The sequence below is a fragment of the Grampus griseus genome, assembly GCF_964374135.1.
Source record: "Grampus griseus genome assembly, chromosome: 11".
NCBI classification, from domain to species: domain Eukaryota; kingdom Metazoa; phylum Chordata; class Mammalia; order Artiodactyla; family Delphinidae; genus Grampus; species Grampus griseus.
In genome coordinates, this window is record NC_139005.1 from 23,122,945 (window position 1) to 23,136,258 (window position 13,314).

Consider the following 13,314-nt stretch of genomic DNA (forward strand, 5'->3'; position numbering starts at 1 on the left):
CATTGATACGATTTCAGTTTTCTTAAATTTACGAAGGCTTGATTTGTGACCCAAGATATGATCTGTGCTGGAGAATGTTACATGAACACTTGAGAAGAAAGTGTATTCTGTTCTTTTTGGATGGAATGTCCTATAAATATCAATTAAATCCATCTTGTTTACTGTATCATTTAAAGCTTGTGTTTCCTTATTTATTTTCATTTTGGATGATCTGTTCAGTGGTGGAAATGGGGTGTTAAAGTCCCCTACTATGATTGTGTTACTGTCGATCTCCCCTTTTATGGTTGTCAGTTTTTGCCTTATGTATTGAGGTGCTCCTATGTTGGGTGCATAAATATGTACAATTGTTATATCTTTTTGGATTGATCCCTTGATCATTGCATAGTGTCCTTCTTTGTCTTTTGTAATAGTCTTTGTTTTAATGTCTATTTTGTCTGATACGAGAATTGCTACTCCAGTTTTCTTTTGATTTGCATTTGTATGGAATATCTTTTTCCATCCCCTCACTTTCAGTCTGTACGTGCCCCTAGGTCTGAAGTGGGTCTCTTATAGACAGCATCTATACGGGTTTTGTTTTTGTATCCATTCAGCCAGTCTATGTCTTTTGGTTGTAGCATTTAATTCATTTACATTTAAGGTAATTATTGATATGTATGTTCCTATTCCCATTTTCTTAATTGTTTTGGGTTTGTTATTGTAGGTCTTTTCTTTCTCTTGTGTTTCCTGCATATAGAAGTTCCTTTAGCATTTGTTGTAATGCTGGTTTGGTGGTGCTGAATTCTCTTAGCTTTTGCTTGTCTGTAAAGCTTTTAATTTTTCCGTCAAATCTGAACGAGAACCTTGCTGGGTAGAGTAATCTTGGTTGTAGGTTTTTCTCTTTCATCACTTTAAATATGTCCTGCCACTCCCTTCTGGCTTGCAGAGTTTCTCCTGAAAGATCAGCTGTTAACCTTATGGGGATTCCTTTGTGTGTTATTTGTTCATTTTCCCTTGCTGCTTTTAATATTTTTTCTTTGTATTTAATTTTTGATAGTTTGATTAATATATGTGTTGGTGTGTTTCCCCTTGGATTTATCTTGTATGGGACTCTCTGTGCTTCCTGGACTTGATTAACTATTTCCTTTCCCATATTAGGGTAGTTTTCAACTATAATCTCTTCAAATATTTTCTCAGTCCCTTTCTTTTTCTCTTCTTCTTCTGGGACGCCTATAATTCGAATGTGATGTGTTTAATGTTGTCCCAGAGGTCTCTGAGACTGACCTAAGTTCTTTTCATTCTTTTTTCTGTATTCTGCTCTGCAGTAGTTATTTCCACTCTTTTATCTTCCAGGTCACTTATCCGTTCTTCTGCCTCAGTTATTCTGCTATTGATCCCCTCTAGAGTATTTTTAATTTCATTTATTGTGGTGTTCATCATTGCTTGTTTCCTCTTTAGTTCTTCTAGGTCCTTGTTAAATGTTTCTTGTATTTTCCCCATTCTATTTCCAGGATTTTGGATCATGTTTACTATCATTATTCTGAATTCTTTTTCAGATAGGCTGCTTATTTCCTCTCCATTTGTTAGATCTGGTGAGTTTTTATCATGCTTCTTCATCTGCTGTGTGTTTGTCTTCTCATTTTGCTTAACTTACTGTGTTTGAGGTCTCCTTCTCACAGGCTGCAGGTTTGTAGTTCCCATTTTTTTTGGTGTCTGTCCTCAGTGGTTAGGGTTGGTTCAGTGGGTTGTGTAGGCTTCCTGGTGGAGGGGCTAGTGCCTGTGTTCTTGTGGATGAAGCTAGATATTGTCTTTCTAATGGGCAGGTCCATGTCTGGTGGTGTGTTTTGGGTTGTCTGTGACCTTATTATGATTTTTGGCTGCTTTTCTGCTAATGGTGGGGTTGTGTTTCTGTCTTGCTAATTGTTTGGTGTAAGGTGTCCAGCACTGTAGCTTGCTGTTCGTTGAGTGGAGCTGGGTCTTGGCGTTGAGATGGAGATCTCTGGGAGATTTTCACCATTTGATATTACGTGGAGCTGGGAGTTCTCTGGTGGACCAATGTCCTGAACTTGGCTCTCCCACCTCAGAGGCACAGGCCTGATGCCTGGGTGGAGCACCAAGAGCCTTTCATCCACACAGCTCAGAATAAAAGGAAGGGAAAACAGAAAGAAAGAAGAAGATAAAACAAAATAAAATAAAGTTATTCAAGTTAAAAATCAGTATTAAAAAATTTTTTCTAAAGTAATAAAAAAAAATTTAAAAAACGAAAGAAAGAAAGAAGAGAGCAACCAAACCAAAAAACAACTCCACCAATGATAACAAGTGCTAAAAACCATACAAAAAAAAAGAAAAAAAAAAATACGGACAGAAAGAACCCTAGGACAAATGGTAAAAGCAAAGCTATACAGACAAAATCACACACAGAAGCATACTGCTGGCAGAGATTTCCCTTTCTCTTCTTTGTTCGTACAGCTCCTGGGGTTCAGCTTTGGATTTGCACCCGCCTCTGCATGTAGGTTGCCTGAGAGCATCTGTTCCTCCCTCAGACAGGACGGGCTTAAGGGAGCAGCTGATACGGGAGCTCTGACTCACTCAGGCCGTTGGGAGGGAGGGGCACGGAGTGCGGCGCGAGCCTGCGGTGGCAGAGGCCAGCATGACATTGCACCAGCCTGAGGTTCTGCGTGTTCTCCTGGGGAAGGTGTCCCTAGATCACGGGGCCCTGGCAGTGGCGGGCTGCACAGGCTCCCGAGAGGGAAGGTATGGATAGTGACCTGTGCTCGCACACAGGCTTCTTGGTGGTGGCAGCCTCTCATGCCCGTCTCTGAGGTCTGCGCTTCTGGCCGCGGCTCACGCCCATCTCAGGAGCTCCTTTAAGTGGCGCTCTGAATGCCCTCTCCTCGCTCACCAGGAAACAAAGAGGGAAGAAAAAGTCTCTTGTCTCTAAGGCAGTTCCAGACTTTTTCCCGGGCTCCGTCCCGGCTAGCTGTGGCGCACTAACCCCTTCAGGCTGTGTTCACGCCGCCAGTCCTATCCCTGGGATATGACCAAAGCTCGAGCCTCAGTTCCCAGCCCCCGCCTGCCTGGCGGGTGAGCAGACAAGCCTCTTGGGCTGGTGAGTGCCGGTCGGCACCGATCCTCTGTGCGGGAATCTCTCCACTTTGCCCTCCGCACCCCTGTTGCTGCGCTCTCCTCCATGGCTCCGAAGCTTCCCACCTCCGCCACGCGCAGTCTCTGCCCGCGAAGGGGCTTCCTAGTGTGTGGAAACCTTTCCTCCTTCACGGTTCCCTCCCACTGGTGCAGGTCCCGTCCCTATTCTTTGGTCTCTGTTTTTTCTTTTTTCTTTTGCCCTACCCAGGTACGTGGGGAGTTTCTTGCCTTTTGGGAGGTCTGAGGTCTTCTGCCAGCGTTCAGTAGGTGTTCTGTAGTTGTTCAACATGTACATGTATTTCTGATGTATTTGTGGGGAGGAAGCTGATCTCCCATGTCTTACTCTTCTGCCATTTGAAGCTCCTCCTTCACTTTTTAATGCTGCTAATTTTACCTTTTTACTCTATATTCAAAGAAGTAGAATCCAAATTTATGTTTAGTCATTGGAACTACATTGTCTCCTGTTTAATATGCTTGTTTTTCTTTTTCACAAACACACATACACATACAATCAAAGTAAATAATATATATGTGTGGAAAAGAGTTTGATTCATTTATGTCTAATTTATATTTCTATATACCTGTAGTTGGTAGTAATAATAGAAACTCACAAATAACCCCTGTAGTCTCATAAGATATATACATATCAAGAAATATGGCCTACATACAAAGTAACTTTTGATTACTATACTGAACAATTAAAAATTGTATTAGTTTAATTTTCCATAATTGAATTTGCATAGTACTAATTTGTGTTTAGTCTTTTCTTTATATAGGGATGAGATACCTAAATAAATTTTTCCTCCAACAAGTGTAAAAAGCAAAAAGTAACATTCATAGGAGTCTTTGTTTTACATAATCAGAGCATCACATGTATTTCCATTGTTCATTCAACCATACATGGTAAATGTGACTGAAATGACTAAGTTTATTTTTTTTTAACTTTTAAGAACAAAAAACCCAGAAGATTTTCTTTCCACTCATTAACTAGTCTTAATGAAGCCCTAGGAAGCAGTGCTTCTAATATCCAGGATCAGTGTTATATATTTTTTTTAAATGTCACTTAGGTTTACTCTAAAGAACACACAGTTATCCGTTTATTATGAAAATGAAACATCTGTAAGTAACGTCTATAACAGCATAACAGTAATGTGGTAATAGAGTTTATCTTTTTTTTCTTTGCTTTTTTCCACTAGAGTAGTGATTATTTTCCAATTCTTTCTGTAACGTATGTTAGTGTCAACAAATATATCTTACATATATGTTTAATCGTCTGTCAGTTCAGTTGGTTGGAATTCCATGCCAGTAATGTCAAGATCATTGCTTAAGTCCTGATTTGCGAGAGTTTACTTAAAGCTTCTTTGTGACCACAGACCACTCCTTTAACCTCACATAGATGTGGGCTATTAGTCACCATGAATTTGGGAAAGAGAGCATGAATAAATCCACCCATGTTCATCACCCAAAGAAAAAAACGTATATCTTTAAGAGTACCCTTCTCTGTGAGTTTGTTAGGCGCCTTCTTGTCCATAAGAAACACTATAGTAAATGATAGACTTTAAAATTCATTCTCTATAGGCTCAGAGTACTGTGAAGATAATCCATTCATGTCATGAATAATACATATGTTTATTTTCTTACAAATGGTTGCATATTTTGCTAGAGAGAGAGAGGGAGGAAAAAAACGTGTGTGTGTGTGTGTGTGTGTGTGTGTGTATTTAACTGCCTTGTAGCTGACAGTTGAAGAGAGAAGATCTATAGCAGAAAGAGCAATGTTGCCAGGTAACTCAGATTTTCAACAGTGAGGTTGTCCTATCAAATGTATTTCAAGTCTTCCTTAAACAGCTCACTGCTTTTATTCTCACATGGTTACAGTAAGCACTACAACGAAACAACTCTTAGCCCCTTAAACTTACTTCATAGTCCTATTCTAGAAAATTGACAAATGACTTTTCTTGGGAGCCAGACGGAGCTAATATATCTTTTATGTCTTTTATTTACTTAGACCAGCAGGGTAAGCAAATAAGTTGCCATGTTCAAACTTAGTGTTTGGTGTTTTACATTAATAATTGGAAAGACTGCCTATAATATTCCAGGGACTGTACTTATTTCTGGGGATACAGTAGTTAAAAAAAAAAAAAAAAAAAAATTCCCTACCTTCTTGTGGAGAAAACTGACAGGAAACTATTAAAGGTATAATAAAATGTGAAGTAATGATCAATGTCATGAAGAAAAATGAAGCTGTGTAAGAGCTAGAGAGTGAGGGAACCAATATAAAAATAGGGTAGTCAGGTAAGGACTCTAAGGAGGTCTCATTTGAGCTGAGGCCTGCCTTGAAGGGAGGAGTTTACTTCGAGACTAGCTGGGGTAAAAGTGTTTCACACATGGTGAATAGCAAGTGCAAAGGCTTTGAGGCAGAAAGATGCTTGGTGTAATTAAAACTGTGTGGCACTGTTATGGATATAGACACACAGACCAATGGAATAGGATAGAATACAGAAAGAGACACAAAGTTTCCTGTAATTTACAAATTTGTAAAAATGAAGTTACAAATTAGATAAGTTACTGTAGCACATCAGGGTTTTTAATCTGGGTTCCATGGAAGGGGGCCCTAGACAGTCTGTGAATTTACTGAAATTATGCAAAATTTGTGTATATGTGCAGATTTTTTTTGCAGAGATACTCTATAGCTTTTATTAGATTCTCAAAAGTATTTTACTAATTAACCGAGAAAAGATTAAAAATACAGTCATCCCTTGGTATCTGTGGAAGACTGCTGCCAGGGCCCACTGTTAATACCAAAATATACCAACTCTCAAGTCCTAAAATCGGCCCTCCATACTGCAGTTCTGCATCTGTGGATTCAGCCAGCCATGACTCATGTAGTACTGTATGTGTTTATTGGAAAAAATAAAATACACGTTTAACTGGACCCATGCAGTTCAAGCTTGGGTTAATCAGGAGACAGCTGTAATTGCAACTGGCTGCCCATTTCCTCCTGGACTTTGTATACTAAAATGAATTTTAGATAGATTAAATATTTAAATCTAGAAGTTTAATATATTAAAAAGAAACTGGGAAGCCTTCCCTGGTGGCGCAGTGGTTGAGAGTCCGCCTGCCGATGCAGGGGACATGGGTTCGTGCCCCGGTCCGGGAAGATCCCACATGCCGCAGAGCGGCTGGGCCCGTGAGCCATGGCTGCTGAGCCTCTGCGTCCGGAGCCTGTGCTCCGCAATGGGAAAGGCCACAACAGTGAGAGGCCCGCATACCGCAAAAAAAAAAAAAAAAAAAAGAAACTGGGAAAATATTGATACTCTTTGAAAGGGAGAGTTGAAGCAGGACTTCTGGAATGGCAAGACTAAGGACCTGTGCAAATTAGCTTCTTCAGAAGGGCAATGAGAATGCTAGCAAAAATCGTCAAAATCAATTTTCTCAGATCTCTGGCTGTTAACCAAAGGTCAACAACCCAAGGAGTATTTATTCAAGAAAAATAGTTAAATCTCAGTAAGAACAGCAGGCTTTGTAGAGTTTTAACTTGCCTTATTCCCATTCCCTACTCCCCAGAAGTATGGTAATTTTAAAAGCTAGTATAGCCTCACAATCATGGTAGCTGTGAAAATCAGCCATGTAAAAGCCACTGAAGGGGGCATAATAGGTTTAGAGCTCCAGAAAAACTGTGTCTCCAGAGAATTGTTACTGCTTGGCCTGACAGTTCCCTATAAGGTCTCCGTTCACAGGGCTTATTGATATTTGACCTGACTCAGAGTTTGCTCAGTGGAAAAAGCCCTATACCCAGGATGTTTGTCAAAAACAATAAGTGGCAATTGTTTAACCTCTCAGCTGCCTGGGACAAAAATAACAGTTGGGGCAAACAAGAGACTGGCCAAAAAACTTAGGAGAGAAGTCTGTGAAATGTGATTGCCATAGATAACTTTGCAAAGCTCTTTCTTTTAAAAATGTTCCTGAATTCTTGAAGGTCACATACATGTACAGGATTGTGCACATGCCCAGGAAAGAACTGAGAAGGTCCTAATCTCTCACCTCTGGCTAACTTTGATTCTGTGCAAGCAGAAATTGAAGGCTAAGGCAGAGTTGTAAACTGTCAGTGTTGAAGGTATGCTCCAACACATAGAGGTCCTTGGCAAATACTAAAACACTTACCAGTTCATGGTATTTAAGGAAATCTCTGTCTAATCATCAGCTGACCCCTGAGCTAACCCAGCAGAGACTTCAGTGGCTACAGTAAGACAAGGAATACAGACTGCAGAATTAGTACTAAATGAAAGTTCCTAAACAGACAAGCAGCACAATTATTCCTGGGGAATGGATGAGATCTAATTTCTAGAGTTCCTGCATTACATTATTTCAAATATCCAGTTTTTATCAACACAAAATTATGAGATATGCAAAGAAACAGGAAGGTGTGCTTAGAAACAGGAAAAATAAGTCAATAGAAACTACAATAATGTGGGACTTAATAAACAAGGACTTTAATCTGCTATTATAAATAGTTCAGAGAACTAAAGGAAACCTTTCTCAAAATTTACAAGCCCTCATCACATACATTTATATTAGGTATGTGTTCTCTTCAGAAAATAACAGTAGAATCTTTTGAAAAGCTGCTCTGTTAATTTTTCAAAGTGCACCCTTTTGCTGTAAAAGCAAGGTTTCATGTACATGGGTGTATACTTCCTTTCTTACTGTTACCTGCAGTTATAGAGTACTCATCATTTTGTTGGAGGGAAAGGCCCTAACCTCCTATCTTGTAGTTTATATTTCTCTTACAGCGTATGTCTGATTCAAGTACTTACTTGTTTGACTGACTGTCCCACTGAACTGAGAGCTTCGTTAGTGTCTCAATCATATTTATGCACTTTGGAGGTCCTAGAATAATATATAGCTCCTAGAATGTGTTCAGGAGCCAAAGTATCATACTAGTGAATGTCTGATCAACCAAATGTAATTAAGTAATTGACAGTACTACAGTCTCTTGGTGAGATCATCAGGTATCACGGTAATTTTCCTGTGTATCCTCTATAACATAGAGTCATCAACACAGAAATCCTCAGCATGTGTTATATGGTTGTTCCTTTATTACTTACTCTCACAGTAAATATTCTTACCAAACTTTGGCAAGGACTTTAGGAAGTAGTGACAAATATTAAAATTCCTCAACATGTATTGGATCAGTTACCTTCCCATTGTCTCCTTTTTATTCCTCCTGAGAGACCAGTTTGATATAGATATATAGTAAAGATATAGCAGTGGGTAGATTCTTAAAAGCAAAATAGAGTGAGAATTAATGAATTAGCAGATACAGTAGAAATTATCCATATGCGTAACAGAGAGAAAAGTGAATGGAAAAAAAGGGATTTAGGAAGTACAATGAAAATGTACTACATGTACAAAATGTAAACTATACATATATTGCATATATCTGTATATACGTATAGTACATTGCATTCTTAGTTTTAGCTCATATTTTTTAGTTTTCTGGAATTTTTATTTATTTTACTCAAATGTGTCAGTTTGTTTATTTTGGCTCAATCTTAGAATCAGCAAATGCCCTCAAGACAAATTAACTTTGGGCTAATGTCTCTGTCTTCTCCCAGATCTTTTTTTTTTTTTTAAATAAATTTATTTATTTGTTTATTTTTGTCTGCATTGGGTCTTCGTTGCAGTGCACGAGCTTCTCATTGAGGTGGCTTCTCTTGGCGTGGAGCACAGGCTCTAGGCACACGGGTTTCAGTAGTTGTGGCATGCGGGCTCAGTAGTTGCACAGGTGCAGTAGTTGTGGTGCACGGGCTTAGTTGCTCCGTGGAATGTGGGATCCTCCAGGACCAGGGCTTATACCCGTATCCCCTGCCCTGGCAGGCGGATTCTTAACCACTGTGCCACCAGGGAAGTCCTTCTCCCAGATCTTGAAACACTAGTTTTTAGTATCTAATAAGATCTTTGATGCTTTTAAAATATTTTGGTCTATTTTCTTTTATTTGGATCAGCTTCTTTAGTTTTCTAAAGCAGCGGTCTTGGTGTTAATTATATGTACACCAGTATTAGGAGACCCATTGTTATCATATCATAAGGCAGAATTTGGAATCCCATATTTATCATAACACAAAAGAGAAAGAAATAAAAAATGAGATGGAAGTATAGTGCATTGAATTATTTACTAGTTTAAAAATTGAATGGCAATATTTCTTCGTGAAAAGTGTACATGGTTTGGGCTTCAACTTTGAAAAGACAGTGCTAATTTAATGACATGCTTGAGCATGTCTAAATGAAATTGCCATGTGTGGCCATGGTCTTTGAAACCCTTTAAAAACCATGGTTTTGTTCTCATTCTTCGACCCATGAGAGCTGGAACTTGGTATGCCTTTCACATACCAAATTCTTTTTGGATAAGAGATTTGCCATTATGAACTCTCCACAATTTCATGCCCATCAGACCTGAAGTCTTTCATCATTAATAAAGTCTGCTACTCTTCTCCTCCCCCGATACATACCCTAGCCTTCCTACTTGTGACTGATATGCCTAAAATATGGTCAAGGCATCTAGGCATATCAGTATTAAAGTTTAGTCAAGCTTGTTCTTATTTCATTCTTTTACTAAAGGCTTTTGCTAATAGTATTCAAAAGAAAAAAAAAACTGATCCTAGAGCACAAAATTTTATGAATCCTCCATCTTTAGGAAACCACTAATTTCTTCTTCCTCACACTTGTCGAAAATGATCCTCATTCTTAGTGTTGATAAGTTTCTACTGATATAACCTCCATATGGGTTATCAGAAAAAATTAATATTATAATAGATATATAGGTAGGTGAGAAGTTAGGTAGGTAGGTTAACTGTCCTAAAAGAGTATGCCAGTTACAGAATAAACCACAATACATACATTCTTGGATTAGGTCTATGTACAATTTTTTCTAGAGGGACAAGGATGAAAATTCACATCAACCCCCAAGTTTGGGAAACATTGCATTGACATTTTAATGCTGACATTTTAGGGGTTCACTGAACACAAACACAAAAGAATGTAGAAATTTTTATTCTATCTTAAGAGAATGCTCCAGACTCTCAGTGGTCTGGACTCCAGTTGGAGTAACATTGGTTTTCACTATATTTCAAAATAAGTGGTTTGCAATAAAGTGAACTATACTATCCAATAGAATAGAATAGAATTTAGATTGGTGTCCATATTGCCTTGCCTTTCTCATAATAAACTCATCACCAGTGAGTTTATCATCAGCATGTTCAATTTTGCTCAACCAATATCTAGCATGTAAGATGTCACCATAGACAGTGTGATTCATGTGAGTATCATTGTAAGATTTTGATGCCCTTCATCTGTCTTCTGTCCACGTGTTGTTTATTTTAGGATGTTAGCTAAACTATTTTAATGGAACTTTTTCTTCAGCTTTGCACAAAATAGCAAGATAGTGGTGTTGGTGGTGGTAGTGCTAGTGGTGGTAGAGATGGCAGTAATTATAACAATATTGGCTATCATTAGTTCTAAGTATGAGATACTTTTTAAATTATTTTACATGTTTGATCTCATTTAATCCTCACAACCACCTTATGAGATAAAAACTATCATCCCCATTTTTACAGATGCAGAAATTAAACCTCAGGAAGATTATGTAACTTGCTCAAGGCCATAGTAACTCCTTAGAAGAGGCAACAGGCCAGATTCAAAATCAGGCAGCTGTACTCCAGAGGCCTTACAACTTGCCACTACCCTATTCTCTCTCCCAGTGTGCTCATCCTGGAATAAATACAAATACATCTTATTGATAATTAAAGTATAGATAATTTCAGTAGGAAAACATGAGGGAGCTATTTTTATTTCTTTATTCATTCAGTAATATTTATTGACCTTCTGCCATGTATTGGCACTTTGGGAAGTTGTGGCATATAGCATTGAACAAGATAGACCAGGTCCCTTGGCACTCATAGAGCTTATGTTCAAGTTGAAAATGCCCTACGATAAATAAGGTAATTTGTTATAATGATACGGACTTTGAAGAAAAAATCAGGGTTATGTGTTTGTTTGAGGGTAGGTGGTAGGGGACTTTTAGATACAGAAGTTAGGAAAGAAGCCAGACTCAAAAAAAAATTGCATGCTGCATAATTCTGTTTACAGACATACCTCATTTTATTGTGCTGCACTTCACTGTGCTTTGCAGATGCTGCATTTTTTACAAAGTGAAATTTTATGGCACCCCTGCCTTGAGCAAGTCTATTGGCACTATTTTTCCAAGAGCATTTGCTCACTTCATGTCTCTGGGTCACATTTTGGTAATTCTTATAATGTTTCAGACTTTTTCATTATTATTATATTTGTTGGGATCTGTGAACAGTGGTCTTTGTTGTTACTATTGTAATTGTTTGGGGGCGCCACTTACCACACCTATATAAATCGGCAAACTTAATCTATAAATTTTGTATGTGTTCTGACTGCTCCACCGACCAGCCATTTCCCTATTCCTCTCCCTCTCCTTGGGCCTCCCTATTCCCTGAGGCACAACAATACTGAAATCAGGCCAATTAATAATTCTACAGTGACCTCTAAGTGTTTAAGTGAAAGGAAGAGTCACAGGTCTCTTACTTTAAATCAAAAACTAAAACTGATTAAGCTTAGTGGGGAAGGCATGTCAAAAGCTGAGACAGGCTGAAAGCTAGGCTTCTAACACCAAAGAGTTAACCAAATTATGAATGCAAAGGAAAAGTTCTTCAGGGAAATGAATAATGCTACTCCAGTGAACACACAAATAATAAGAAAGCAAAACAGCCTCATTTGCTGATACGGAGAAAGTTTTTCTGGATAAAATATAAAGCCAGCCACAACATTCCCTTAAACCAAAGCCTCACCCAGAGCAAGGCCCTAACTTTCTTCAGTTCTATGAAGGCTAAAGGAGGTGAGAAAGCTGAGAAGAAAACTTGGAAGCTAGCAGAAGTTGGTTCATGAGGCTTAAGGAAAGAAGCCTTTTCCATAACATAAAAGTACAAGGAGAAGCAGCAAGTGCTGATGTAGAAGCTGCAGCAAGTTATCCAGAAGATCTAGCTCAGATAATTCATGAAGGTGGCTACACTAAACAACAGATTTTTAATGTAGATGAAACAGCCTTGTATTGGAAGAAGATGCCATCTAGGACTTTCATAGCTAGAGAGGAAAAGTCAATGCCTGGCTTCAAGCTTCAAAGGACAGGTGACTCTCTTGCTAGGGGCTAATGCGGCTGTTGACTTTAAGTGGAAGCTGGTGCTCCTTTACCATCCTGAAAATCCTAGGGCCCTTCAGAATTATTCTAAATTTGCTCTGCCTATGCTCCTTATAAATGGAACAACAAAGCCTGGATTACAGCACATCTGTTGACAACATGGTTTACTGAATATTTTCAGCTCACTGTTTCTACTACTCAGGAAAAAGATTCCTTTCAAAATATTACTGCTCTTTGACAATGCACCTGGTCACCCAAGAGCTCTGATGGAGATGTACAAAGAGATTAATGCTGTTTTCATGCCTGATAACACAACATCCATTCTGCAGCCCATGGGTCAAGGAGTAATTTCAGCTTTCAAGTCTTATAATTTAAGAAATAGATTTTGTAAGGCTACCATAGATACTGATTCTTTTGATGGATCTGGACAAAGTAAATTGAAAACTTCTGGAAAAAATTCACCATTCTAGATGGCATTAACAGCATTCAGATTCACAGAAGGAGGTCAAAATATCAACCTGCAGGAGTTTGGAAAAAGTTGATTCCAACCGTCCTGGATGACTTTGAAGGATTCAAGACTTCAAAGTGAAGGAAGTAACTGCAGATTTGGCTAACACAGCAGCAGGGTTTGAGAGGACTGACTCCAAATTTGAAAGAAGTTCTACTGTGGATAAAATGCTATCAAACAGCATTCCGCGTTACAGAGATCATTTGTGAAAGGAAGAGTCAATCAGTGCAGCAGACTTCATTGTTGTCTTATTTTAAGAAACTGCCACGGCCTCCCAGCCTTCGCCACCCACCACCCTGATCAGTCAGCAGCCATCAACCTTGAGGCAAGACCTTCCATCAACAAAAAGATTACAACTCTCTGAAAGCTCAGATAATGGTTAACATTTTTTAGCAGTAAAGTACTTTATGGCATGTATTTTTTTTTTAGATATAATGCTATTGCACACTTAATAGACTGTAGCAAAGTG

General features: G+C 38.6%; 1 protein-coding gene across 7 annotated transcripts in view; it reads left to right on the plus strand.

Moving 5' to 3' along the window:
• The window catches only part of CCDC91 (coiled-coil domain containing 91), a gene marked incomplete at its 3' end in the record, with an annotated part of 398,367 nt that overhangs the window by 282,226 nt on the left and 102,827 nt on the right, over positions 1–13,314 (plus strand). For 6 of the 7 annotated variants that reach the window (XM_082666097.1, XM_082666099.1, XM_082666098.1 and 3 more), the window contains exon 12: positions 1,533–1,568. The exons of the other annotated variant lie outside the window; for it this stretch is intronic. In XM_082666097.1, the coding sequence (XP_082522223.1) occupies positions 1,533–1,568 (36 nt within the window). The remainder of the gene's footprint in view (positions 1–1,532; positions 1,569–13,314) is intronic. 7 annotated transcript variants of the gene reach the window in all.